Source organism: Gopherus flavomarginatus, chromosome 5, assembly GCF_025201925.1.
Source record: "Gopherus flavomarginatus isolate rGopFla2 chromosome 5, rGopFla2.mat.asm, whole genome shotgun sequence".
Classification (NCBI taxonomy): domain Eukaryota; kingdom Metazoa; phylum Chordata; order Testudines; family Testudinidae; genus Gopherus; species Gopherus flavomarginatus.
Genome location: NC_066621.1, coordinates 136,720,724 through 136,745,798, shown reverse-complemented (window position 1 = coordinate 136,745,798; position 25,075 = coordinate 136,720,724). Strand labels below are relative to the sequence as shown.

General features: G+C 43.9%; 1 protein-coding gene across 1 annotated transcript in view; it reads right to left on the bottom strand.

The window, feature by feature from the left end:
- SLC25A47 (solute carrier family 25 member 47) overlaps positions 1-24,425 on the bottom strand; it is a 28,079-nt gene extending 3,654 nt beyond the window's left edge. The window contains exons 1-6 of the mRNA XM_050956010.1: positions 24,207-24,425; positions 19,362-19,395; positions 2,782-2,825; positions 2,463-2,534; positions 1,724-1,906; positions 616-886 (exon numbers count right to left, since the gene is read on the bottom strand). Coding sequence (XP_050811967.1) covers positions 616-886; positions 1,724-1,906; positions 2,463-2,534; positions 2,782-2,825; positions 19,362-19,395; positions 24,207-24,425 — 823 coding nt within the window. The remainder of the gene's footprint in view (positions 1-615; positions 887-1,723; positions 1,907-2,462; positions 2,535-2,781; positions 2,826-19,361; positions 19,396-24,206) is intronic.
- Between the last annotated feature and the right edge of the window lie 650 nt (positions 24,426-25,075).

The window sequence follows — 25,075 nt, the reverse complement described above, 5'->3', positions numbered from 1 at the left end:
TAAGAGCAGGGGTGTTATCCCCAACATATTTAGTCAAATTTCAGTTCTATTCTTCTTATAGTAAATAGCCTCTGCATCTTCAAATAAATATGACAATCTTTGCTTTTTATCCTAAACTACTCTAATTAGATTGTTTTGCATTTTTAAATCTGTGTCCTGTTTCATCCCAGAGGTAGCTGCATTTATTCTTAAGCAATGTGATTCCTATTGACTGGGAAGCCTTTTTTGGGTAACCACTACATGTCACTTATTCAAGGAATCCCACCCTACTTTACTGAGCTTGCAGTCTAATTAAAGGATGATCAAAACGATACTGAAAGACTTGTTGATACTTTAAAATAGTCACCTCATACAGATTTCACTATATATAGTTTGTACATTCAGTAAGTAAATCATATTGGGAACCACTTGGATGAATGGTACTATATAAATGCAATAATCGTAAGCTTTGTGGCTGAAAACCAATGCACAACAACCTACAATAAGGATCTTTTATGAATCAAATTTCCAAGAAGCTAGGTAAAAAGAATATATACTCAAAATATGCTTTCCCTGCTAATGCAATATAAACAAACCTATTTTTGTAGGCAATCCTGAACTGTTTTCTCCACATACCTGGTTTATTTTTTCCAGCTGGAGTAAACCAATCACACAGGATACTATAGGTTAGGAAATACGTTGCAAATGAGTGGCAGTCCCTGCACAGTAATGCAGAACAACCTTTGTATAAACCCCTAAAACCTTCCTCCTTTGCTATCATCCTCAGACAATGCACAGGTCCTTGATACTTTGGCTTGGAGAGGTGAGAAGCTGTAACTGAGTAATGTGATTGCTTCTGAGTTTGCATTCGAACTTTGGCTATTTCGGTAGGCGATATTAGCACCACCTGGAAAATTAAAAGAACGTATAACATTTGAACTTTCACAGTGTTTGGATTAACATCATTATCCTTCTTGAGCCAATGAATCAGTCACACTTGACTTTTCCAGGCAACAGTAGCAGTTTTACAGCCTAAAGCTAGCCAATCCCATCCTCCTCCAGTTCAAGTGAGCACGCTCTAAATCATCATAGAGCAACTGCAAGTTTAATGTTTGGAGCTGCCTAAACATGAGTTAGGAGCACACAGTGTAATGAGAGGCAGGCAAAAGTGGTGCACTGGGCATAACGCAGTATTGAAGAATAGGAGCAAGCAGTCAGGCCATTAGGGTAGAAAGCAGGGAATCCTAAACTAACACTACATTATACCAGTCCTAGTACGTGTGTCAGTGGGCTGGAACCACTGTCATAAACAATACTAGAAATTAAACTGAGAAGAGAAATCTTTGCTATTTGTTTTGCCTGACTTAATCTGGGCATTAAATTGCTCTATATAATGTGATCTGCTATGAAAAATTATCTACTGAATGGTCCACCAGATGGGGCAAGGAAACATATACATGTAATTTGTGATGTGTTTTTATTTTAGAGAAGATTAATGTCAGACACCCAGCAAGACTGAACCAAACCAAACCAGCATGTGGGCACAACAGAGGAAGAATAGAACTTCTTTTTATTTATTTATTTATTTATTTTAATTCTGTTGCAAGATTCCAAAGGATTATTATAAACAGTGGGTTCCAATGACCTTCCCATAAGGACTGAACAAAAGTTATTCACTATCTTTCCAGCCTCACATATATAGACCTGGGACCTTTCTAAGTGGTCTTTTTTGTGATTTACCTACCCGAACAGCACCAGTAGCACATCCAGCAACGGAAATATCCACCTTTGATGGCTTCACGTCTGAAGTGCCATATCTTAATCTGCAGATGTTATAAAGGAAGTTTCTGTATGCCCCAAATGAAAAAGAAGAAACAAGCGACACTGTGGAAACTGACAGTGACATGCCTTTGTAAAATCCCCAGGCCTGGTTTGAAAGAGAGAAAGAATGTATTAGAAAGGAAATAGCCTGTACTTATGCAAATACCCTAACCAGTCTGCTCTAAAATGCAATCCATTCACTGTAGAGTCACCCTCAGCCTGCAATTAGCTCTCGTAACAATTTAACAATAAAATAAAGTTCAAGCTAAGTCTTCTCCCCAGGGCTGGCTGTTTGTACACTCTCCATTCAGGGTTGACCAGTCCAGACCCTAAGTTCTCTTTGATTACTTCTGAGATCTCTCCTCCCTTCTATCTCGAGTGGAATTGATGGGCTGCTTGAAATATGAATCAGCATGACATGCTTAGCAGTTCAGCAACTGCTAACAAGTGGGTTCACAGGATCATTGTTCTGATTGTTACACTCGCTTTTATGATAAATGTAATGTATTAAACTAGATGTACTTAGTATCAGAGGGGTAGCCGTGTTAGTCTGGATCTATAAAAAGCGACAAAGAGTCCTGTGGTACCTTATAGACTAACAGATGTATTGGAGCATAAGCTTTCGTGGGTGACTACCCACTTCGTCAGACGCATGTACTTACTTTCTCTGCTTTGTATGTTTCTCGAATGCAGTGCCAAATTCCATTATAGCTCCTCTCTGTCTGAATTCTCACCTATAAGCAAAGGATATCATATTCAGAAAATATTAACAAATACATTAATGCCACACCATTTTATTTGCAGTAGAATCTTGTTCTCAAGCAGACAGCAGTTACTATCAGATATTAATTATAGAACGCTTTTGTATAAAGAATTTGAAAGAAAAATTTACAGCATTCAGTTATATCACTGATTTACTAAATGGAGAGGAAGAGGCAAGAGCAAAAAGTTAAGTTTTAGAAGTAAAGTTAAAACAAATACCTTTACTGTATCCAGTGGATAACCCACAGCAGCACTTAAGCCACCTGAAACAGATATTTTATTAAACAAGGTTAAGAATGTACATAATTACAGGACCAATTTCCTAATGCAAAGGAAGTCATTAAATGAATTTCAGTAAAATTCAATTCCAGGTAATCAAGTTGTTTTTGATACCGTAACTCTAATTTGTAAACCAGAAAGTTTAAGCCAAAGATCAAGATGCGAAAAAGAAAGGCTCAGACAAATTCAAAGAAAAACTTTGGAGTGGCCAAGGAAACATCCCAGAGGTAACAGCAGCATAGTGCAAGCCAGGATTGTAAAAGAAAAAAGTAACAAATGTTGCTAGGAATATGCTATGCACAGTACTAATGTCATGGGCTGCGGGCTGCCCTGTTGACACTGGACTTTAGTTGTGTCTGGAGTTTTAACAAGAGATGTCAAGAAAATAGTTGATTGTTTCCTAGTTCCCTGGCTTTTTGCATGTCCTTTCTTATCTTAGACTGTAAGCTTTCTGGGCAAGGACCAAGCCTTCATATGCAGCACACCATGGCTCCCGCTCCCTTGGCAACACATAGGCCTCTAGATGTTACTGAATAACCCTTACTGGAGCCTCTGGATGCTACTGTACCAAAAATAGTAAGTAATAATATCTGAGTGGCTTCATTCTTTAACTGAGGTTTTCAGGCTATAGGTTCCAGCCAGCAAGACTCCATCTTGATCTAAGCAGAGGTAGCCGGTGATTTCATTCTATAACTCAATAGGGAAAAGTTGAAACAGAGCTCTTCAAGAGCCACATATGAAGCCCCAGAGTAGACTACTCAGTGGGAGTTAAGCGTACCCAGCACTTCCAGGATTGAGCCCATAAAGCGATAGTGTGTTTTACATGTGCAGTGAAGAAATACACTAGAGTGCAAAGAAAGATGACCAAGAACAAAGGATTAATGCTTAACCAGGAAACAGCCCTTGAAAAGGAGCCAAGCTGATTTTAGAATCCCTGCACTGTGATGTGATGCAATGTCAGGGCAGTGTACAACATACAGCACAAGCCCAATGGCTGTTTTGCAAATCAGCGTGGCAGAGCTGACCTTAGGCTAAACAGCCCTTGCTGTTTCAGCTTTGGCAAGCTTCAGATGTCACCCCACTGTGACAGTGCTGAGGAGGATTAATGATGGGGTATGAACAAAGTCAGGCTGGTCAACAGAGCTTGTCTGGATACCAGCTGACCTTACCATGGTGTGACAGCAAAGACATTGCTTTTAAAATTCAACAGGAATTTGTCTGCCCCAAATACAGAAACCCAGGAACATTTCTAGCGCTTAAAATAATCACTAGAGATGGAAACTCAATCATTCTAGGAGGAAAAAGTGCTGTCACAATTTGGGCGGGTGGGCAGTGACAAGACACACAGTTTTCATGTAGGTTTCTTTACTTAACAAAAACAAATAGAATTTCATTACTGCCATTATGTCCACCATATTTCTCAGCCAATGGTTCTAAATGTCTCACTCCTCTGTTGAATGATACTACATCAATGCAAAGTATTTTTTGATGTTACAGCCGACTGAATGGCTAACTTCTGGTTAATATATGAACTGCAAGTGACCTCAAAGGAAATCTGGCTCAGTGACAATGGAGCTGTTTCAATGGGACATTTATAGTGGCCAATCCTTTTGTTTTGAAAGCAGATTTAGTTGTCTTAATGTATTGTAGAAGCCCTTTCAGGGAGCTGGGAAATTACACTGATCTGTTTCCAGGAGGTTCACCAGTTAAGAGGAGTTTGTAATTCAGCTCGTTTACAAAGTTAGTGTTGGGCACTGTAGTCATTGCACAAGCCACATTTCACCTGAAATAACAAGGCCATCTTGGTAACTGACTAGCACTGCTACATGGTGAGGTAAACAGTGTCTGCTTGAGTGAGCCACCAAGGTCCCAACAGCTAATCCTGTAGTGCATTGCGCCTTAGACAATCCTGGACAAGATTTCCATGATCCTTGCTCACTTACCAAAAAAAACAAACAAACCCTTTATTTAATTGCTTTGCATGGTCCATCCAGACTCTCCATCAAAGCTGTGCAGTGGAAAAGCTCAATAGGCAGTAACAAATAGGTCAGAAAACAACTTTCTGCATGTAAAAGCTACAGTAAAGTACATTGTGGGAAGGGAAAGGACTATCTAGAGGAGTAAAGAAAAATACACAGGCAAAAGATGGAGTTTAAAAAAAAAAGGAGCTTATTCAGTCTAGGTAGTGGAGCGTGCAGAAAATGAAAACACATCCCAGCCATCCTGGCTCTCCTGCTCACTGACAGATCCTCCAGCCTAGGCCTCTTGCAAATGTACCCAGGGCAGATCACTAAGTTGGGGAGGAGGATTTGCTGGAAAGCAAGGGCATAGCAGCAAGTAAGTTACTGTGCAGACCTCACCCACACCCAGTGTTCCCCCTGTGCATTAGCTGCAAGCTTCTCAGTGGTTTAAGGTGGCACTTTTGGCTCTTGGAAGACCTTTTAAGGGATCTTTTGTGCATGGCAGAGCTAAAAACAGTCTTCTGGCTGCCCCCACTGCGTTCAAGAAGGAAGAACTCCCTGCTACTTTGTGATACCTGCTTGGCTCACAGGCAAGGACCAGGCCTTCCTGCCTTCCTTTTGGATTTGGGTTAATATTGGGTGTATTTAGTATCTTGATAGGGATTAATCAGCCTTGTCACACATTCAAATATGCAGAATGCAAAAACAGACATATAGGCCCTCTTACACGGCTGTTACTGCCCCCTGTCCCTCTGGATAAAACAGCGTGAGGGACTGAGAGAGGAAGAGGCCTGCAAATGAGGTAGGGATATACAAGAGACAGCTGTCTTTAACTCCACCTCCATCCCACAACAGCCCCTCATGCTGTTCCAAGGCCATAAACTCTCTGCAGTTTTGCTCCTCTGAGTAACAGCAGCAATGGCAAATACATTGTGAATTAGGCTGAAGTTTAGGTACATATTGTGTTGATCCCTGAATCCTTCTGCCCTGGACTAGAATAAGACATAGATACTATTAGCCCAAGAGCTCTTGGCGTTCTGTAATTACATCAGAATCTAGGCTTTCATTTAAAAAAAAAGGGTATTTTCTAGCCCTCAGGGTTGGTAAGAAAAGCTTGAACATGTGCCCTGACATATAACCAATGCAGTGATATCTACCTGAGTCTGCAGACAGCCTTAACAATAAACAATAGATTGCTCTGAGCGGGGATGTGACCTGCCCGAAGCATCTCAGTGGGGTGTTCTCTCCACAACCCACTGCTAGACCTGGTTCAAGGTTTGTGTTTGTTTGCACAAAAAGGGTAAAAGGAAATGTCAGGAGGCAGAGGATTGTTTGTTTTGTTTTGTTCAACATTTTCTACCTTTTTCATCGCACAAAGAAATAATCCAAAATGAAATTTCTCAAAATTAAACAAAAAGGTTCTTCCAAATTTTGTGTGTTCTGCCCCTACCCCAACTTTGTTTTGTTTTTATTACTTTCCCTCCCCCAGCTTTTCTAATGGGGTAGGAATATGAAAGAAAGTAGGGGGAAAACAAACACTTTCACCTTTTATTTCCGCTGAATCGCTAACGGGCAGGCAGGGGAAGTTTAAAAATCAGTAAGAAGTGTTACCACAGTGTGAACAGTGTTTTGGGGTTGTTGTTTTTTTTTTAAAAATCTCACTGAGCAAAAGTTTGACCGACCTGGCTCACCGCTCTGAGGGCCCCACCAACACCACCTCCACCACGGGCCACATAGGGCAGGAGAAGAGTACAGCGAACGCAACCGGTACAAGCCACTTCCTAAAGTCATTACTGTAGGGCCCTGCTGCTGCCCAGCTTTTCTCTCCAGGAAGAAGAGTCACTGCTTCTCTTGCTCTTCCTGAGAAGGGGTCCAGGCAGCCATCCCTTCCTCCACCATCCCAAGTGTGCAGCAGGAAAGGGGACACCATGAAGGGGGCCCTATTTCTTCATGTGCCTAGGGCCCTCAGTTAATGTCATGTCCTCTGGGTCCCATTTTGAGCTGAACTCCATCACGGAGGCGACGTAGGAGTGGGAGGCTGCCCCACCACAGCACCCCAGTATTGACAACCCCAACTCCTGTGCCCAGAAGCCACCCTGTTGCTCACAGGAGATGAGGAGAGAGTGGAGATGCCTGCATTGCTGGGATCTTTCTGCTTCCTCCCTTCCTGAGAGAATGGTGTCAGCTGGAGGCAGAGAGGGGGAAGATCTCTCCCTGCTTCCTGCAGCAAGGCTGCTTCGCTACTGTGCCCCAGGAGGCCAGCAAGTGGGGAAAGGAGTCAGTAAAGGGATTCCCCACATCCCTGGGCAGGGTTGAAATCTGAGCAAGGCTGGGAGCTTTTCCTCAATGCCAGACTGACTGCTGTCCTAGCTAGAATCCCCTGACTGGGGAAGACATCACAGGACTTAGCAACACGGATACCCCTCCTTGGCACATTTCACTTTGGCTCCTCTCTGCACCGTGAGCCCCAAAGGCTACCAAATTCCAGGTGTGCTTTTTATTCTCCTGAGAAGGGACTAAACACCCAAGGCATGAAGCTTTTACACATCGGAGGTATCCAGTCAAGTTTATCAAAGGCTGTGGAAAGCTGCAATGCTGTGAACTCCGTCACTTTATATAAATAACCCTGGACAGTGATAGCATGAGCTGGCTGTACTGTTTACACAGCAGAACCAAACAAGAGCAGCTCTGTATGGAACACATAAGGGAGGCAGAACCTATAGAAAGACTCTGTTCAGTAAAGTGGTGCCTGGCTGCTGTAAGTTGGATAGAAGCTAAACAGTGAAATAAAGTTAAGGACCTATCTGGGTTTTAATAATACTTAGCTCTTATACAGAGACTTTCATCAATAGATTTCAAAGCACTTTACAAAGGAGACCAGTATCACTATGCTCATTTTACATATGGGGAAACTGAGTCACAGAGCAGTGAAGTGATTTGCCTAATGTCACCCAGTGGCTAAGCCAGGAACAGAACCCAGGTCTTCTGAGTCCCTGTCTTTGTGCCCAGTCTGGGATTATTATTTTTTTTTATGTACATAGTTATCACAGCAGCTTGTGTTCCCCTGTGCCAGCAGTTCCTGATATGTAACATAGCCAGGGGTCCTGTGTGGATATGGATTGAGAAGAAGCAAACTGTTCAGGTGATCTTCAATGAAAAAATAACATAGTGGAAGACAAATTATATTAACACAACTGACTGCAATAGCTATATGTGAAATCCTGGCCTTGCTAGCACAAGGTACAGGGAGAAGCAACCAACCTGGCTCATGGGTGCTGGGACAGGAAGATAGAATAACTTGCCCATAAGGGAAGTTTTTCTAACCCTGGGCAGTGTGTGGTTGGTTTATATAGCACTAGCTATTGATGGTAGCAGTTGGCAGTAGAGCCAGGACATGCCCACAGGTGACTGGTCATACTTCCCTGAAGGCTACAGAGCAATAGCGAACATACTTTGCCTTCTGCCTAAGAGAACACTAGGTCTCTATGCCTCAGGCAGAAAAGAGCCCTTTCAGTCATCTCCACCCTGGCCTGGGCACCTGCAATATGCAGGCCAGAAAGCAGAGGTGGACTCAGTTATATATGAAGGAAGGGATAAGCTTTCTAGCATCTCCAGCCCATGTCCTGATTACTGACGATCTTTCTGAGCTGTGGACATGTTTACATTGGTGTCGTGTTGCCATTTGGTGTCACAAGTGCTGGTACTGTGCATCCTCTGATTTCTCTCAGGTATGTCTCATACGGTGTCACTGGGCACTCAAACCTTCCCTTGATTCTGAGCTAGTTTGATATACTCTGAACCAACAGCAGTGGGAGGAGCTGTGCAGTAGGTTGTGTGTGTGTGCACGTGCGAGGAGCTGCACAACAGTTCTGAGCATGTTTGTGCTTGTAGATAACTTATCAACTTGAATATTTTACCATAGACATCAGCCAAGATTTTAAGAGGGCTGCACCTCTTTGCTATTCTCTAATAGGAGTCATGTAGTGTTTTCTCCAAAAAGTGAAAACTCATCAAGGTCTTAGGAATGCAGTTAATTAAACAGAAACACTGTTGCCATTTTAGTTGTTTGATGCAAATCATCTGGGTTTGCAACATATTTGGAAATGTGAAAATACACAAGATGAGCCTGCTTAAACTCTCTAACATTTGTCAGAATCAAACACAAGCCATACACCAACTCCAAGGCTCAGAGAAAGTCAGCCACAAATGTTTGTATTCCAAGAAATCTCTGATCTGGAAAACACCCCTCAAGGAGATAATGGCATCACCCACATCAGACTGGTAATGATGGACATTGGGCCAGTCCCTGACATCCTTGCACAGACAAAATTCCCACTGACTTACATTCAAACTCTCTAGGTACTGGACAAAATATCTCAGAGGAGCTTGCTTTCTATAGGTATTTCACATCATAGAAAAACAGCCAGTTTGCCTTAGGTAGCAGCTAGGAGGATTCTGTATGCATAGCAATGTGGTGCATTTAAAATAAGCAAAAGTATTTCTGATTACAACCCCAGAGGGACGGCCCTCTCCCCGATGCATCTACGTAGGGCAGGATCCAACAAGTATTGAATGCCTCCCATTCCCATAATGCACTTACTGCACAGTTGCTGCCCAATGTGGTAGTCAGTACCAAGGTTTAAAGAATCTCTTTCATAGCCTTGCCCCAACTTCTCATTGTCAACCATATCCCTCCAGTGCTCAGGCTCCAAAACCACCACACAGTTTGAGATGACTGAGTGCAGAGAAGGGAAGGGAACCACAATGAAGGGACTATATCCATCTCTCCTGCTCCTGCTGTCATTCTAGGTCCCACAGGGCTCAGAGTACCTCCCAATCATTACATAAAGGGAGACCTTAAGTAAGTTCTCCTATTTAAATCTCTACATGGGCAATGAGCCTCTCCTGAGCTGACCAGCAAAGGGCTGCCAAAGTTCAGGGGATCTGGAATTTTGGTTGGAATTGTTCGTAGCATGTCTCAGCCATATGCCAAATTTGTCTGACCCTCTCTAGCAAAGATTACACTGCATTTCTCCAGTTCTGATCAATCTTAGCCATTTAATGTTTCTCTTTCAAAATCTCCCAGGTAATTAGACCATACTCTTTGCTGATCACTTGCCAAATTTCATTGTTTACAGCAAAACTAGCTTTCTGTAAAAATTTCATTGTTTACAGCAAAACTAGCTTTCTGTGTACAGCAAAACTAGCACCCCTAAAAAATCTAAAACTAAGCAGTACCTTTTTTAAAAAATTGGAAAATATTTGCTCCCAGATCACCTTCTGCCATGCAACAAGTCTGTGTAGTAATAACCCATGAAACTGCAAATAAAGATCAACCTAAGGTTATCCAAATGTCACTCCTCCAAACCTTGTTAATTGAAACAGTCATTTCTCTGCACTATTAATTGTACTGGAAATGACCTCAGTTCTTCCTACTCTGACTGCCTTGGATATCAGATAACGGAGGCTGTACCATACCAGCAGTGTCTGCCAGTATCTGCATTCAGTTTGTTCCATCTTGTTGTCTCCTGCTGCCACGTGTGGGTTTTCATGTTGTTTTGCTTAATACTTTTGGAATTAGACTGGGCGTTGCAGAGCAATAACCTTAGCTAACCATATGTTTAACTATATTCATTAACAGCTCTGTAAGTTTGCTGATTCTTTAAATTAACAGAATACTTTTTTAAAAAAAGAGATTTCTCAATAAATCACTGAAAGACCCTCAACTATAGCATTGCCATTTGTGGCATTAGGATCTGCCTTTAAATTAATAGGAAACATAGCTTTCATCATACACTATTTTACTTATTTATTTACCTCCAATGGCTCCAGCAATGAAATCCATCTGCACAGAGTCTGCTGCTTTGACTGTTTTGATCAAACGTTGGAATTGTAGAGAAGGCAAAGAGGAAAATTCAGCCTTTCCATGCACAAGCCAGCTTCAGTCCTTGGGAAATTATACTGTTCGTAATATATTAAAGCTAACCCTGTTAACTCCACCTTCCTCCAGAGGTTATGTACTCTGGGGAAACTTCATGAACTATACATGTGCAGGGAGAGACAAAGATTGAATTGGTTCCAAGAATATTGTGAATAAATAATCCCATGAAGAAGTGCACCAGAACATTGACCTGAAACCTCTATTCCAGTGCCTTTCACCCTGCAAATCCCTGGATGCCCGGCCTTTTAAAACAACGATGATGTTGAACATAGAGCAGCCACATTAATACTAATTAACCGCAAGAGATGGTCTCTTCCATAACTCACCCAGGTACATCCACACACAGAGGAGTGGAGATTTTGGGAGAGTCCCCCCACAAGAACTATTTCAAAGTAGACTCCCTTCCCAACTACAGGCAAAGCATGCCACCCCCTCTTCCCTTGCCATTCACCCTGACCTTCCTACTTATGGTCCTGGTTCTTAAGCCTTGCACAGCGCTCAGCTCATCCTTGCCAACTCTTAAAAGCAGTGGTGGATACAGTTATATATGAAGGGATTGGCTGTGGCTGAGTGGTGCTCATAAACACAAGGAAACTCAGCCTCTGAACAGGGGAGCACTCTGGAGTTCCAGGAGGTGACCTCTCACATGGGAGGTCTATGGGAGAAGGAATGGGAAGGAGGCCCCTCCAGGGAAGCAGTTCCTGAGCTCCACAGGTGCCAGCCTCCCACCCAAAAATCTGCCCACTCTGTTGGGGAGCAGGGAGCCCCATCTGCTGGATGAGTTTTTCAATGTTGGCAGAGCCTATGTCCTTCCTCTCCCTGCAAGGCCTGGTGGGTGCTCTGACTTCCCACAGCATTTATATGGTAGCATTCTGCAGCACCTCCAGTCAGTTACTGCACAGGGGGCTACAAAAAGCCTCAGTCTAGTGGGCACTCAGGGAGGGCACAGAAAAAAACGAGTCAAGGATGAGATTAGAGTAAAGTGTACACGTTTATACGTTTGGCTGGGGGTGGCGGGGAATGCTGCAGCTGAGGGGGCTCTGGAGCAGAGCTCTCCTGCTCACTGCTGTGGTCATGACTCTAGCGGGACACCAGCTATGTCAGACCAGAAGCGCTAAAGGGGCTCCAAGATCGGCATGTATTCTCCTGCAGGAACAGTGTTTTTGACAGTGCCATTTTGGCATATCCACATGCAGTTGGAACTCAATAATGCCCTGATTAGCAGGTCATTTTGTGTGTTGTGGCAGAGCTCTGACCTTGCTCCCATGGGTCCTATGCTTCTAGGCGGTTTATGCTAGCCTCAATGGCTCACTGTGACCCTCCACATAGCCCTTCTCTCTCTAGGGCCAGGGTTACAGTCTACTGAGCCCTTTTCATCATAGACCAGCAAGGAAGTTGGTGAGAGAACTCCTACAGTCTCTGTTGTCTCTGGGGGCTTATTTCAGAACAGTTTAGCCTCCTGTCCTGACAGGGGCCTGACTTCCTCTCCCAGGAGATGTTCCTGTAGTGGTGGATTGGGGGGAACCCGGGCCTGCCCTCTACTCCGGGTTCCAGCCCAGGGACCCTAATGGTAGCAGCTGTTGGCAGCCAACCTTTCACTGCCAGAGTTGCTACATTTCCCTGGGCCACTTCCCCACAGCTCTCCTGCTTCTCCCTTCTTCACCCTTACCTTAGGGCTCCCTTACCTATGGTTTGAGAGTGTCTTCATTAACCAGCCCTTCAGCTGCACTTCCTCTCCCCTGCCTGACTGAAGTAAGCCCTTTTTATAGTATCAGTGGGGCTTTAATTAGAGTCAGGCAGTCACATTAGCTTAATGGCCTCACCTGACTCTTTGCAGGTTAATTAGAGTCAGGTGTTCTCATTAGCCTGGAGCAGCCCCTGCTCTGGTCAGTCAGGGAACAGAAAACTGTTAATCCAGTGGCCAGTATATCTGCCTTCTGCTGTTCTGCTGTTCCCAACTGGCCTGGGTCTATCACGTACTGTGAGTAAAAACGTGCCCCTTTTTGCCCCACCAAAAAAATTCAAAATCATTTTTTTCCAGTCAGTTCTAATGTCCAGCTCTGTTGTTGGAAACTGGGGCTTTGAGTTAATTTGTGCAGATGTGCACACGCATGCACACACACAGCACTACATCACTGCATCCAGTTCTGGCGTCCACAATGCAAGAAGGCTGTTGATAAACTGGGGAGGGTTCAGAGAAGAACTACGATAATTAAAGAATTGGAAAACCTGCCTTACAGTGATAGACTAAAGGAGCTCAATATATTTAGCTTAACAAAGCAAAATCTAAGGGGTGATTCAATCACAGACCATAAGCATCTACAGTGGGCTCTGCAGTCCAGCAGACAAAGCAAGGCATAACAAGATGCAATGACTAGAAGCTGAAGCTAGACATAATTCGAAGAGGAAATAAAGCACAGTTTTTTAACGACGAGGGTAATTAACTATCGGAACAGTTTACCAAGGAGTGTGGTAGATTCTCCATCACTGGCAATTTTAAAATCAAGATTGGATGCTTTTCTAAAAATTATGCTCTAGCTCAAACAGGTATCAATTAGAACATAAGAACATAAGAACAGCCGTACCGGGTCAGACCAAAGGTCCATCTAGCCCAGTATCTGTCTACCGACAGTGGCCAATGCCAGGTGCCCCAGAGGGAGTGAACCTAACAGGCAATGATCAAGTGATCTCTCTCCTGCCATCGATCTCCACCCTCTGATGAACAGAGGCTAAGGACACCATTCTTTATCCTTCCTGGCTAATAGCCATTTATGGACTTAGCCACCATGAATTTATCCAGTTCCCTTTTAAACATTGTTATAGTCCCAGCCTTCACAACTTCTTCAGGTAAGGAGTTCCACAAGTTGACTGTGCACTGTGTGAAGAAGAACTTCCTTTATTTGTTTTAAACCTGCTACCTATTAATTTCATTTGGAGACCCCTAGTTCTTGTATTATGGGAATAAGTAAATAACTTTTCCTTATCCACTTTCTCCACATCACTCATGACTTTATATACCTCTATCATATCCCCCCTTAGTCTCCTCTTTTCCAAGCTGAAGAGGCCTAGCCTCTTTAATCTTTCCTCGTATGGGACCCTCTCCAAACCCCTAATCATTTTAGTTGCCCTTTTCTGAACCTTTTCTAGTGCTAGAATATCTTTTTTGAGGTGAGGAGACCACATCTGTACACAGTATTCAAGATGTGGGTGTACCATGGATTTATATAAGGGCAATAATATATTCTCAGTCTTATTCTCTATCCCCTTTTTAATGATTCCTAACATCCTGTTTGCTTTTTTGACCGCCTCTGCGCACTGCGTGGATATCTTCAGAGAACTATCCACGATGACGCCAAGATCTTTTTCCTGACTCGTTGTAGCTACATTAGCCCCATCATATTGTATGTATAGTTGGGGTTATTTTTTCCAGTGTGCATTACTTTACATTTATCCACATTAAATTTCATGTGCCATTTTGTTGCCCAATCACTTAGTTTTGTGAGATCTTTTTGAAGTTCTTCACAATCTGCTTTGGTCTTAACTATCTTGAGTAGTTTAGTATCATCTTCAAACTTTGCCACCTCACTGTTTACCCCTTTCTCCAGATAATTTATGAATAAATTGAATAGGATTGGTCCTAGGACTGACCCTTGGGGAACACCACTAATTACCCTTCTCCATTCTGAGAATTTACCATTAATTCCTACCCTTTGTTCCCTGTCTTTTAACCAGTTCTCAATCCATGAAAGGACCTTCCCTTTTATCCCATGACAGCTTAATTTACATAAGAGCCTTTGCTGAGGGACTTTGTCAAAGGCTTTCTGGAAATCTAAGTACACTATGTCCACTGGATCCCCCTTGTCCACATGTTCGCTGACCCCTTCAAAGAACTCTAATAGATTAGTAAGAAACAGTAACCATGTTGACTATTGCTCAACAGTTTATGTTTTTCTATGTGTCTGACAATTTTATTCTTAACTATTGTTTCGACTAATTTGCCCAGTACTGACATTAGACTTACCGGTCTGTAATTGCTGGGATCACCTCTAGAGCCCTTTTTAAATATTGGCGTTATATTAGCTAACTTCTAGTCATTGGGTACCGAAGCCGATTTAAAGGACAGGTTACAAACCTTAGTTAATAGTTCCGCAACTTCACATTTGAGTTCTTTCAGAACTCTTGGGTGAATGCCATCTGGTCCCGGTGACTTGTTAATGTTTAGTTTATCAATTAATTCCAAAACTTCCTCTAGTGACACTTCAATCTGTGACAGTTCCTCAGATTTGTCACCTACAAAAACCGGTTCAGGTTTGGGAATCTCCCTAATATCCTCAGCCGTGAAGACTGAAGCAAAGAATCCATTTAGTTTCTCCGCAATGACTTCATCGTCTTTAAGCACTTCTTTTGTATTTCGATCGTCAAGGGGCCCCACTGGTTGTTTAGCAGGCTTCCTGCTTCTGATGTACTTAAAAAACATTTTGTTATTATCTTTGGAGTTTTTGGCTAGCCATTCTTCAAACTCCTCTTTGGCTTTTCTTATTACACTCTTGCACTTAAACTGGCAGTGTTTGTGCTCCTTTCTATTTGCCTCACTAGGATTTGACTTCCACTTTTTAAAGGAAGTCTTTTTATCTCTCACTGCTTCTTTTACGTGGTTGTTAAGCCACAGTGGCTCTTTTTTAGTTCTTTTACTGTGTTTCTTAATTTGGGGTATACATTGAAGTTGGGCCTCTATTATGGTGTCTTTAAAAAGGGCCCATGCAACCTGCAGGGATTTCAGTTTAATCACTGTACCTTTTAACTTTTGTTTAACTAACCCCCTCATTTTTGTATAATTCCCTCTTTTGAAATTAAATGCCACAGTGTTGGGCTGTTGAGGTGTTCTTCCCCCACAGGGATGTTGAATGCTATTGTATTATGGTCACTATTTCCAAGCGGTCCTGCTATAGTTACCTATTGGACCAGCTCCTGTGCTCCACTCAGGTTTAAATCTAGAGTTGCCTCTCCCCTTGTGAGTTCCCATACCAGCTGCTCCATGAAGTAGTCATTTAAAGTATCGAGAAATTTTATCTCTGCATTTTGTCCTGAAGTGAAATGTTCCCAGTCAATATGGGGATAATTGAAATCCTCCACTATTACTGGGTTCTTAATTTTGATAGCCTCTCTAATTTCCCTTAGCATTTCATCATCACTATTATTGTCCTGGTCAGGTGGTCGATAATAGATCCCTAATGTTATATTTTTATTAGAGCATGAAATTTCTATCCATAGCACTTCTATAGAACATGTGGATTCGCTTAAGATTTTTACTCCATTTGAATCTACATTTTCTTTCACATATAGTGCCACTCCTCCCCCTGCACGACCTGTTCTGTCCTTCCGATATATTTTGTACCCCGGAATGATTGTATCCCATTGATTGCTCTCAGTCCATCAGGTTTCTGTGATGCCTATTATATCAATACCCTCCTTTATCACAAGGCACTCTAGTTCACCCATCTTATTATTTAGACTTCTAGCATTTGTGTACGAGCACTTTAAAAACTTGTCCCTGTTTATTTATCTGCCCTTTTCTGATGTGCTAGATTCTTTTTTATGTGACTGTTTATCATCTGATCCGGCCCTTACATTATCCTCTTCCGTCCTCTGTTCCTGACTATAACCTGGAGATTCCCTATCATCAGACTCTCCCCCAAGAGAAGTCTGTGTCCGAGCCACATGCTCCTCTGCAGCAGTCGGCTTTCCCCCATCTCCTAGTTCTCTGGCCAGTATTATGCAGGTCAAACTAGATGATTACAGTGGTCTCATCTGGAGTTATAAACTATGAATCTGCAGATCATGGGATGGGGTTTTGCGGATCAGTGGTTTAGAGGATCAACAACTACAACACTGGTAGATTGCAGACCACGCTGGAGAGAAACTGATTAAGTTTGCATTGGTTTGGGTGGATCTGTGCTAAGGAACTTGGGTCTACCTCATCCCAGGTATAATTCATCAAAAGTCAATGGAGTTACGTTAGAGATAAATTTGGCTCCTTATCACAAGGGTTGAAATCAGCTTGTAACCAATGCTTGTAAAATATCCTATCATTTATAAGCACAGGGCATTGCAAGTGCATTGAAGCTTAAGGCATTCCAATCAGTGTTATTTTGGAGCACCTTGTCACGTAGGCTAGGACCACAATGTAAATTGTGCTGTGATCTCACTCCCTGTTGGCCCTCAGCTTAGTACACTCCACAATATCTCCACCAAATATGCCTGTTTTGTCTGTTCTGTGCTTCCCAAATCATATCCCTTATGACTGGTCTGTTCAGAGAGACTTGTACATTTACATTTCCATATGTAAAATTTATGCCTGAATTTAGGCAAGCCAGCTAAGAGATCCATTACACAATGTTTGATCACAGGCAACCTCACCAGAGCAGCTTCTGCAGGACCAATTGTGCACGTCCATCAAAAGGAATTCCCTGTGGGGAAAGTGATAGCGAGCAGTCCAAGTGATACCATAGGAATTTTAAATGAGATGTCAGTGGAGGTTTTAATGGGGTATGTCTTCTTATTGCAAAAGCATATTGTAACATCATCTCAAAAACCTCAGAGATTTGGTACGATTGGCTGTCGAGTAACCAGAAAGGTCACCACAGGGTTGGGTTCTGTGATTAATGAGAAAACAGGAGCAGCAACAGAGGCCACCCTCTACATATCCACTACTCCTCCTACCACTTCACTGCTTTACTCAGACCAGGGCTAGGAGGAACCATTTCTAGGACTCTAGGCAGTTGGTTGACCATCCTCCATTCCTTTGCCTTTCTGCTGAAAGGGCCAGCGCGGGCGGCAATGCTGGTGGGTTCTACTGTGACAGGCACACCTGTCCAGTAGGAACTGGAGTGAGACCATCAGCTCTTTTCACATAGGCCCCTGAGCCATCAGGTAACAAGAACTGCCAGTCATTTCCTATCTGGACAACATTCATGTTTATGACTTAGAGGTTGTTAGTTTTGTATCTCATTTCTGAGATACAGTCCTCCAAACCAACAAACATAACCCGAATTAAACCTGGACTGTTTTGGCTGATCAAACAGACTGTATCAAAGATAACAACACTGATATCAGATGCTTAATCAGGAAAAACACAGGAGCTTTGCTCCAGTGCCCCTTCTGAACTAGAAAATGCAAACTTAATTTTACCATCAGTTAATTGTTCATCAGTTTTGATACTTTGAATATTTTCTGGGGTTTGGGCTGGTTTGTTTTCCAATTATTTTAATTTGGGGGGAGAGGGAAGAGTGGCTTTAATAGCGGTGGGTGCTTGTGCCGGTAATTTTTCCAATCTCAGACACTGTGGGGCCAAGAGAACTAATCTCTGAAAATTTAGCCATAGCTAGCAAAGTTCAGTGAGATAAGAGAAGCCAATACTAAACATTGTCAATGTAAATGGTTCAATAAGGTTAGTTGAGAGTGGAAAAGTAACAGCCCATGAATGGATGGTTACTGTTCTGTGCTGTACATGGAAGACTGACCTCAGGCCTACAGGAGGGGAAAGGGGAAACCAAAGTGGAAGAGGGATTGGCTCATGTGATACAGCCTCCTGTTTCGCACAGTAGAACTACATCAGTTCTGATGCCCAGGTGGCATCCATATCTGCAGAGGAGTGGGCTGGATTTCCTTTGATTGATCATGGAAACCAAAGTCCTGATCCTGCAAAGTACTTAAGCATGTGCTGTGCCAACATGTACTTATGCGCTTTGTTGGATCAAGGCCTGAATCACACATTTCTAGCAGAGATCACACCAGGTCACATTGAGTGGCCAACACTGTATTTCAAAAATAAGGAACTGTTTCCTTAGCATCCCTATCCCACTCCTCCTCCTGGTATCATGATTATCAATAAATAATCATAACAATAAGCAGCACTCACCTACCTTTGCCAGGGGTATTTTTTGATGCTTTTTGCAGCACTCAGCAACTCCTGATCTTGCTGTACAGAAATGAAAAGATAAGGGACTGTGGGCAACCCAGACTGAGGGAATAATTGCACTGCCCCCGCCCCCCTGCATACCTGTTTCACTGGTAAGATGAGGGCATTAGTCCCCAGTGCTGTGGCCCTCATCCTTTTCACAAGCACCAGATTCACTCCAGAGAACAAAGTTTGAATGAATATACTTATCAATGTCCCCTTGTAGAATTACAGCATCATAGGTTACAGCAAGTGGGTAGTGGATGGGAACTAAAGATTATTCGAAGGATTTATATCAAATTTAAATTTTTGTTAAGCTGGGCCATTATTTTCCAACCTGAAAAGAACTTTTACTCCACAATATAATATCATGTGAGTACAGCATGAATGCAAATAGAAAAGTAAAATATTACCTAGGGAAGTAGCAATGTAACCGCTACACACATGCTGAGTTATTCAGTAGCCATCCCTGGTTATATTTAGTAACCCTACATGATTTATTAACAGTGCTTCACCCACAGTCCATGTGATTAATCAAACATTTCCAAGTATGGTAAAGGGTGTCTTCATTTGTACTCCTTCCATTATTCTTTCACAAGCAGCTGCCTGGGGCAAGTGAAAAAATCCAGTCTATTCCTGCTATCAAAGAGTTGTCACTTACCTCCCTGCCACCATTTTGAAAGCAGTTTTAGCACCTAGAAATAGCAAAGAGAGAGAGAATATTATCGCATGGCATTTTCTGACTCATAGATATAAAGTCATCAATATTAGGTCTAGCAAATATGTCACCCTTGAATTGTACAAGCCTAATCAAGGATTTTTACCTTTATTAACTGTGAACAGAGATGGACAAAATGTGATTTTTCCCTCTCAGGAAAACAGAAGAATATAAAACATAAGAACGGTCATATTGGGTCAGACCAAAGGTCTATCTAGCCCAGTATCCTGTCTTCTGACAGTGGCCAACGCCAGGTGCCCCAGAGGGAATGAGCAGACAGGTTATCATCAAGTGATTCATCCCCTGTTGCCCATTCCCAGTTTCTGGCAAACAGAGGCTAGGGACACCATCCATGCTCATTCTGGCTAATAGCCATTGATGGACCTATTCTCCATGAATTCATCAAGTTCTTTTTTGAACCCTGTTATAGCCTTCACTGTCACAACATCCTCTGGCAAAGAAAACTATTGAAGCTGTTCTCATTTCACAGGGTGAAAAATGGGCCTTTTTGTCATGAATGTTTTGCAATCATTTTCATCAAAATGTTGGTTGAAACTAGGGCTAGAACAAATGAAAGAATTTTGATAGTGGTTTTCAATCATTGTTTGAGAAAACAAATATCATGAGAAAAGAACATTTTTATAAAGTCAACAATTTTCCACCAAAAAAAAAAAAAGTTAAATAAAAGCCATTTTTAGAGAAAATTACTTTAGTGTTTGAAAAATGTCAACTAGTTCTGTGACTGGCTATCCAGCAAGAAGCCCTGTCTGGGGGACAGACTGCAGATATTTGTACTGGCACAGCTATATCAAAGCTTGCCAGTGCAAACTCCAAGTGTATACACACTGAACTGGAGGAAACTGGAGCTGCAAGAGTGCAGCTTATTCTTGAATCATAGATTCTAGGGCCAGAAGGGACCATTAGGATCATAGATGACTGGTGCCTCCCCATACTGCCCCTCCATTGGTTGCCAGGAACAGGGGCTGAGCATGCCAGGTGGGTGACAGGGGGTTCCGGCTCACTGAACTCCTGTCCTCAGCAGCAGAGCCCTGGCAGGGAGCGGGCCGCTGCTGCCTCCCAGCAAGGCTCTCTCAGGCTGAAGTGGCTCCATCCCACTCCCTGCCCGGCTGCCAGGGAGAGCAGCTGAACGTGACAGAGGAGAGGTGCAGGGAGAGAAGGACAGAGCTCCTCTTCTTCCCACCCCCAGCGGGCCAATCAGGGGCACTTGACCCTGCATGCCTCCCCTACACCTCTGATTAGGATTGTCTAGTCTGGCCTCTGGTATAACACAGGCCGTAGAACTTCCCAAAATTAATTCCTAGAGCAGAGCTTTTAGAAAAGAGAAGGTTACTCATCCTGTGCAGTAACTGAGGGTATGGCTACATTTGGAATTTCAAAGCGCTGCCCCGGCAGCGCTGCGGGAGCGCTGCTGTGGCAGCGCTTTGAAGTGTGAGTGCAGTCAGAGCGGCAGCGCTGGGAGAGAGCTCTCCCAGCGCTGCATGTAAACCACATCCCTTACGGGTGTAGCATGCAGCGCTGGGAGCCGCGCTCCCAGCGCTGCTGCCCTGATTACACTGACGCTTTACAGCGCTGTATCTTGCAGCGCTCAGGGGGGTGTTTTTTCACACCCCAGTTGCAGCGCTGTAAAGTGTGAGTGTAGCCAAGGCCTGAGGTTCTTCAGGTGTGTTTCAATATGGGTGCTCCACTGTAGGTGCAGGAGCACCCCCTGCACCTGGGATCGGAGATCAGCAGCAGCAGTGGCCATTACACTGCACATGCGCACCTCCCCCATCTCACATCATAGCAGGACATATATATATAGTGCTTGGCAGGTTGACCCTCCCCCAGTTTCTTCCTGCTGCAAAGCTTATGTTTCAGCTCCAAAGCAGAGGGGAGGACAGGTAGTACAGCACCCATAGAGACACACATCTAAAAGAACCTCAGTTACTGCACAGGGTGAGTGACCTTCTCTTCTTCGAATGAGGGCCCAATAGGTGACTAGGAAGCAGTGCCCCTAATTGGAAGGCTGGGCCCTAACCCTAACCCTAACCCTAACCCTAACCCTAACCCAGGATTTACTGCCAATGATAGGACAGCATGGCCTAGGACAGTATCTGCTGAGGCGTCATGAGTGATGGCATAGCGATGGGCAAAAGTGCCCGCTCATGCCCGTGTGGCCACTTTGCAAATGTCAGCAGTCAGGACATTATTGAGAAAAGCAATGGATGTGGCAAGTGGAATGTGCTCTAGTTCCAGGAGGAGATTTTCCATTGTGTAGTTGGCAGGATAGATGTATACACTGCAAGATCCACTTGGCAAGGCATTGCTTAGAGATGGCTCTGCCTTTAGATCTTTCGGCCATTGAAAGGAGTAAGTGTAGCTTCCAATTTTTGGAAAGGTAGGAAGCTAATGCTCATCTGACGTCCTGGTGTGCAGTGGTGCCTCCTGTTGGTTGCTATTAGGCTTCAGAAAGAAGCAAGTCAGGTGGATAGATTGATTAAGATGGAAAGAGGATGGTACCTTGGGTAAAAAATTTGGGGTGTGGCCATAACATAACTTTGTCTTTATAAAAAAGTGTATATGGGCAGTATGCCATAAGTCCTCCAATTTCACCAGCCCATTGGACACAGGTAATAGCAACAAGAAATGCTGTTTTCATAGATAAGTGAAGTAGGAGCAGACTGCCATTGGTTCAAACACAGATCTAGTAAAAGAGTGTAAGACAAGGCCAGGGTCCCAGGCCAGGGTTGGATCTTGTATGTGAGAGTAAAGATTTTGGAGACCTTTCAGGAAACTTTTTGTGAGTGGGTATATGCAGACAAAGTGGCTGTCTATGTGGCAATGGATGGTTGTGATGCCATCCAAATACCCATAGATGGAGATAGTGGGTAATCCCAATTGTTTAAGGTGTAAAATATAGTCCAGGATAAGTGGTAATGGAGCACTCATTGCGTTGACATGATGGGAGATGCACCAGCACTGGAATCTAGTCCAATTTTGGAAGTTAGTGCATCTAGTCATGTCGCGTCTGCTATTCAAGAGTATCCCTTTGCTTACGAACAGGTTATTTCCGAATCCCAGAATCATAAAGGAGCCAGGCTTTCAGGTGGAGCAATTGTGGATTGGGATGGATGATACAACCCGCATCCTGTGAAAGGAGTCACGGACTAAGATGGCAAGAGATCGGAGGCCAAATCGTCATGTGAAGGAGGTAAGTATACCAGATGTGTTGTGACCATGTCCGAGCTATAAGGATGACAAGGGCTCAGTGCTCCTGTATCTTGTGGAGCACTTGAAAGAGAAGGGGGAAGGGAGGGAAGGCATAGAGTAGTGGCGCATCCCTTGTGATGAGGAATGTCTCTCCCAGAGATCCATGTCCTAGTCCCACCCTGGAGCAGAATTGAGGGCAGTGGGCATTTTGCAGTGTGGCAAAAAGATCTATGGTGAGGAATCCCCAGTGGTGGAAGATAAACTGAAGGATTTGCATATCCAGTTTCCACTCATGATTGAAGAATCTCCTGCTCAATGAGTCTGCAGTGTTGTTTCCTTGTGTCCAGGAATGTATGTGGCTGAGATGGTAATTATAGTAAGAGGAGGCCCTGAGATATAAACCTTGGTATCAGAGGCCTTGTTTGAGGCCTAAGGCCTGAACTAAAGTAATGGTCAAGGCCTTGTTAACATAAAGCAAAGTTAAGCTGTGAGCCAGAGGCAGGCCCTGCTCACAGAAGCTGGCAAGGAAAGGGCTGATGCTGCAAGAAGATACATACCTAAAAGGTACTGGACACCAGATATCAGAACATTCGCATACCTGTACACTCCACACAGATAACAAGGAACAGGCTGACCCATCCCAATGACAGGGGCAAAAGGGGAATATGATGGATAGAGTTGTTTTGTTCAAACCAACATGTACAAGGTGAGAGGCAGCACCTTACTACGTAGAGGGGTTGCACCTCAATATGTCTGGAGTGATGTGTAACTTGTTTGTACCTGTGTATAAGAATGCATCCCTGGGGCAGTGTCTTTGTCCAGCCTAGGGGGCAGTGGAAAGTCCCGCCACTGACTGAGCTGAGTCCATTGCCAGGGAGCACATATGTACTGGCTAGCAGCACCTTAGCAGCACCTTGGACTTTGTTTGCCCAGGAGCTGGAGACGGTGTTTCTCTTCGACAATAAACCTAGCCAACGTGCCTTCGTACCTTAGTAGAGTCTGTGGTCATTGAGGGTTCTCTCGGGATCTGCTGTGTCAGCTATCTGAGCAGAGCTGGGGCAGCACACAGAGGGAACGCACACAGGCAGCCGATTGATATAAACATTGAACAGAGCAGAGCACCATACCGGGAGCGTCTGACAACAGTAATGTCGTGTTGGATACACCAGATCCATAATTTCAGTGCATCCAAAAAAGGTGGGACTTCACTCCACCTTGCCTGTTGATATAAAACATGCAGATGATTTGTCCATCCGTCATGACTTTGGTGGAATGTGAAATCAGTGGGAGAAAATGTTGGCAGGCATTGTGGAGAGCTCATAGCTCTAGAAGGTTGATGTATAGGGTGGGTTCAGATAAGGACCATCTGCCCTGCACTGTCTAAGTGTGAAGGTGCACTCCCCAACCGATTAAGGAGGCTTTGGTTGCTAGAATCATGGTCGGCGGGTGCCAGTTGAAGGAAAGGAATCCCTACACAGATGTTTTTGGGTTGTGTTCACCGCAGTAGCAAGTCCTTGACCTTCATGGGCACAGATAAGAGTTTATGCAGGTTGTGTCTGTGAGGGACATATATTGTACATAGCCCCACCTGAAGACATCACATGTGTAACTGTATAACCATAAGTCATCAGCAGCAATAGGAGTCATGAGAGCCTCATCAGGGGAAGAAGAGGAGAAATGTAATGGAGCTTCCTCCTCCTGTTCTTCCTCTTCATCTGTTACCAGGGGAGGCTTGGTCTCTGGTGGAAGAGTAAATGGTGGAGAAGGCAAAGGTGTAAGTCTCTGGATTTGCACCATGGGTGGCTTCCTGAACTGGGATCTGTACATGGGCCAGGGGAACCAGTATGGCCAATGTGGAAGGAGTGGAACGTTTGGGGTTGCATCCACAATGGTTCATACCAGGGTTCTGGTCCAGGAGTGGATTGTGAATAGTGAGGACATGTAAAGGAAGTCATTTGCACCTGTCTTGAACACTCCTCCTCTTCTTCCTCCTTGTCACTGGGGAAAGGGGTTGCGGTCCTCAAAGAGAAAAGGGAAGAATGTCATGAGCCCAGAGGGGAGGGTGGAAGTGGTGGGAAGTCATGTCTGAGCAGTGGTGACTCAGGCATGTCAGATACAAGTAGCTCTTTAGGGTATCTGAACCCCTGGGGAGGAGGTAGGAACATCATCTGCACCGCATGAATCGGTGCAGAGGAAGAGATACAGTCTCTTGAGCAGCCAGCAGGTGGAGCTGAAGACATGCTCGGTGCCGACCGCTTCATCGGTGCCAACAGTTTTGTTGGTGCCTTAGTGCCCAAAGTTGGTCTTTCTTGGTCTCCAGAGCTGAGAGATGGTGTCAAGGGCTGTAGGTCTGGCCAGTTAGGGTCTTTAGACTGTTGTTTGTTCCTGTACTAGAGATATTCGAACAGGCCCTGGAGCTATGTCCCATGTCCAGTGATGTCGAGGTG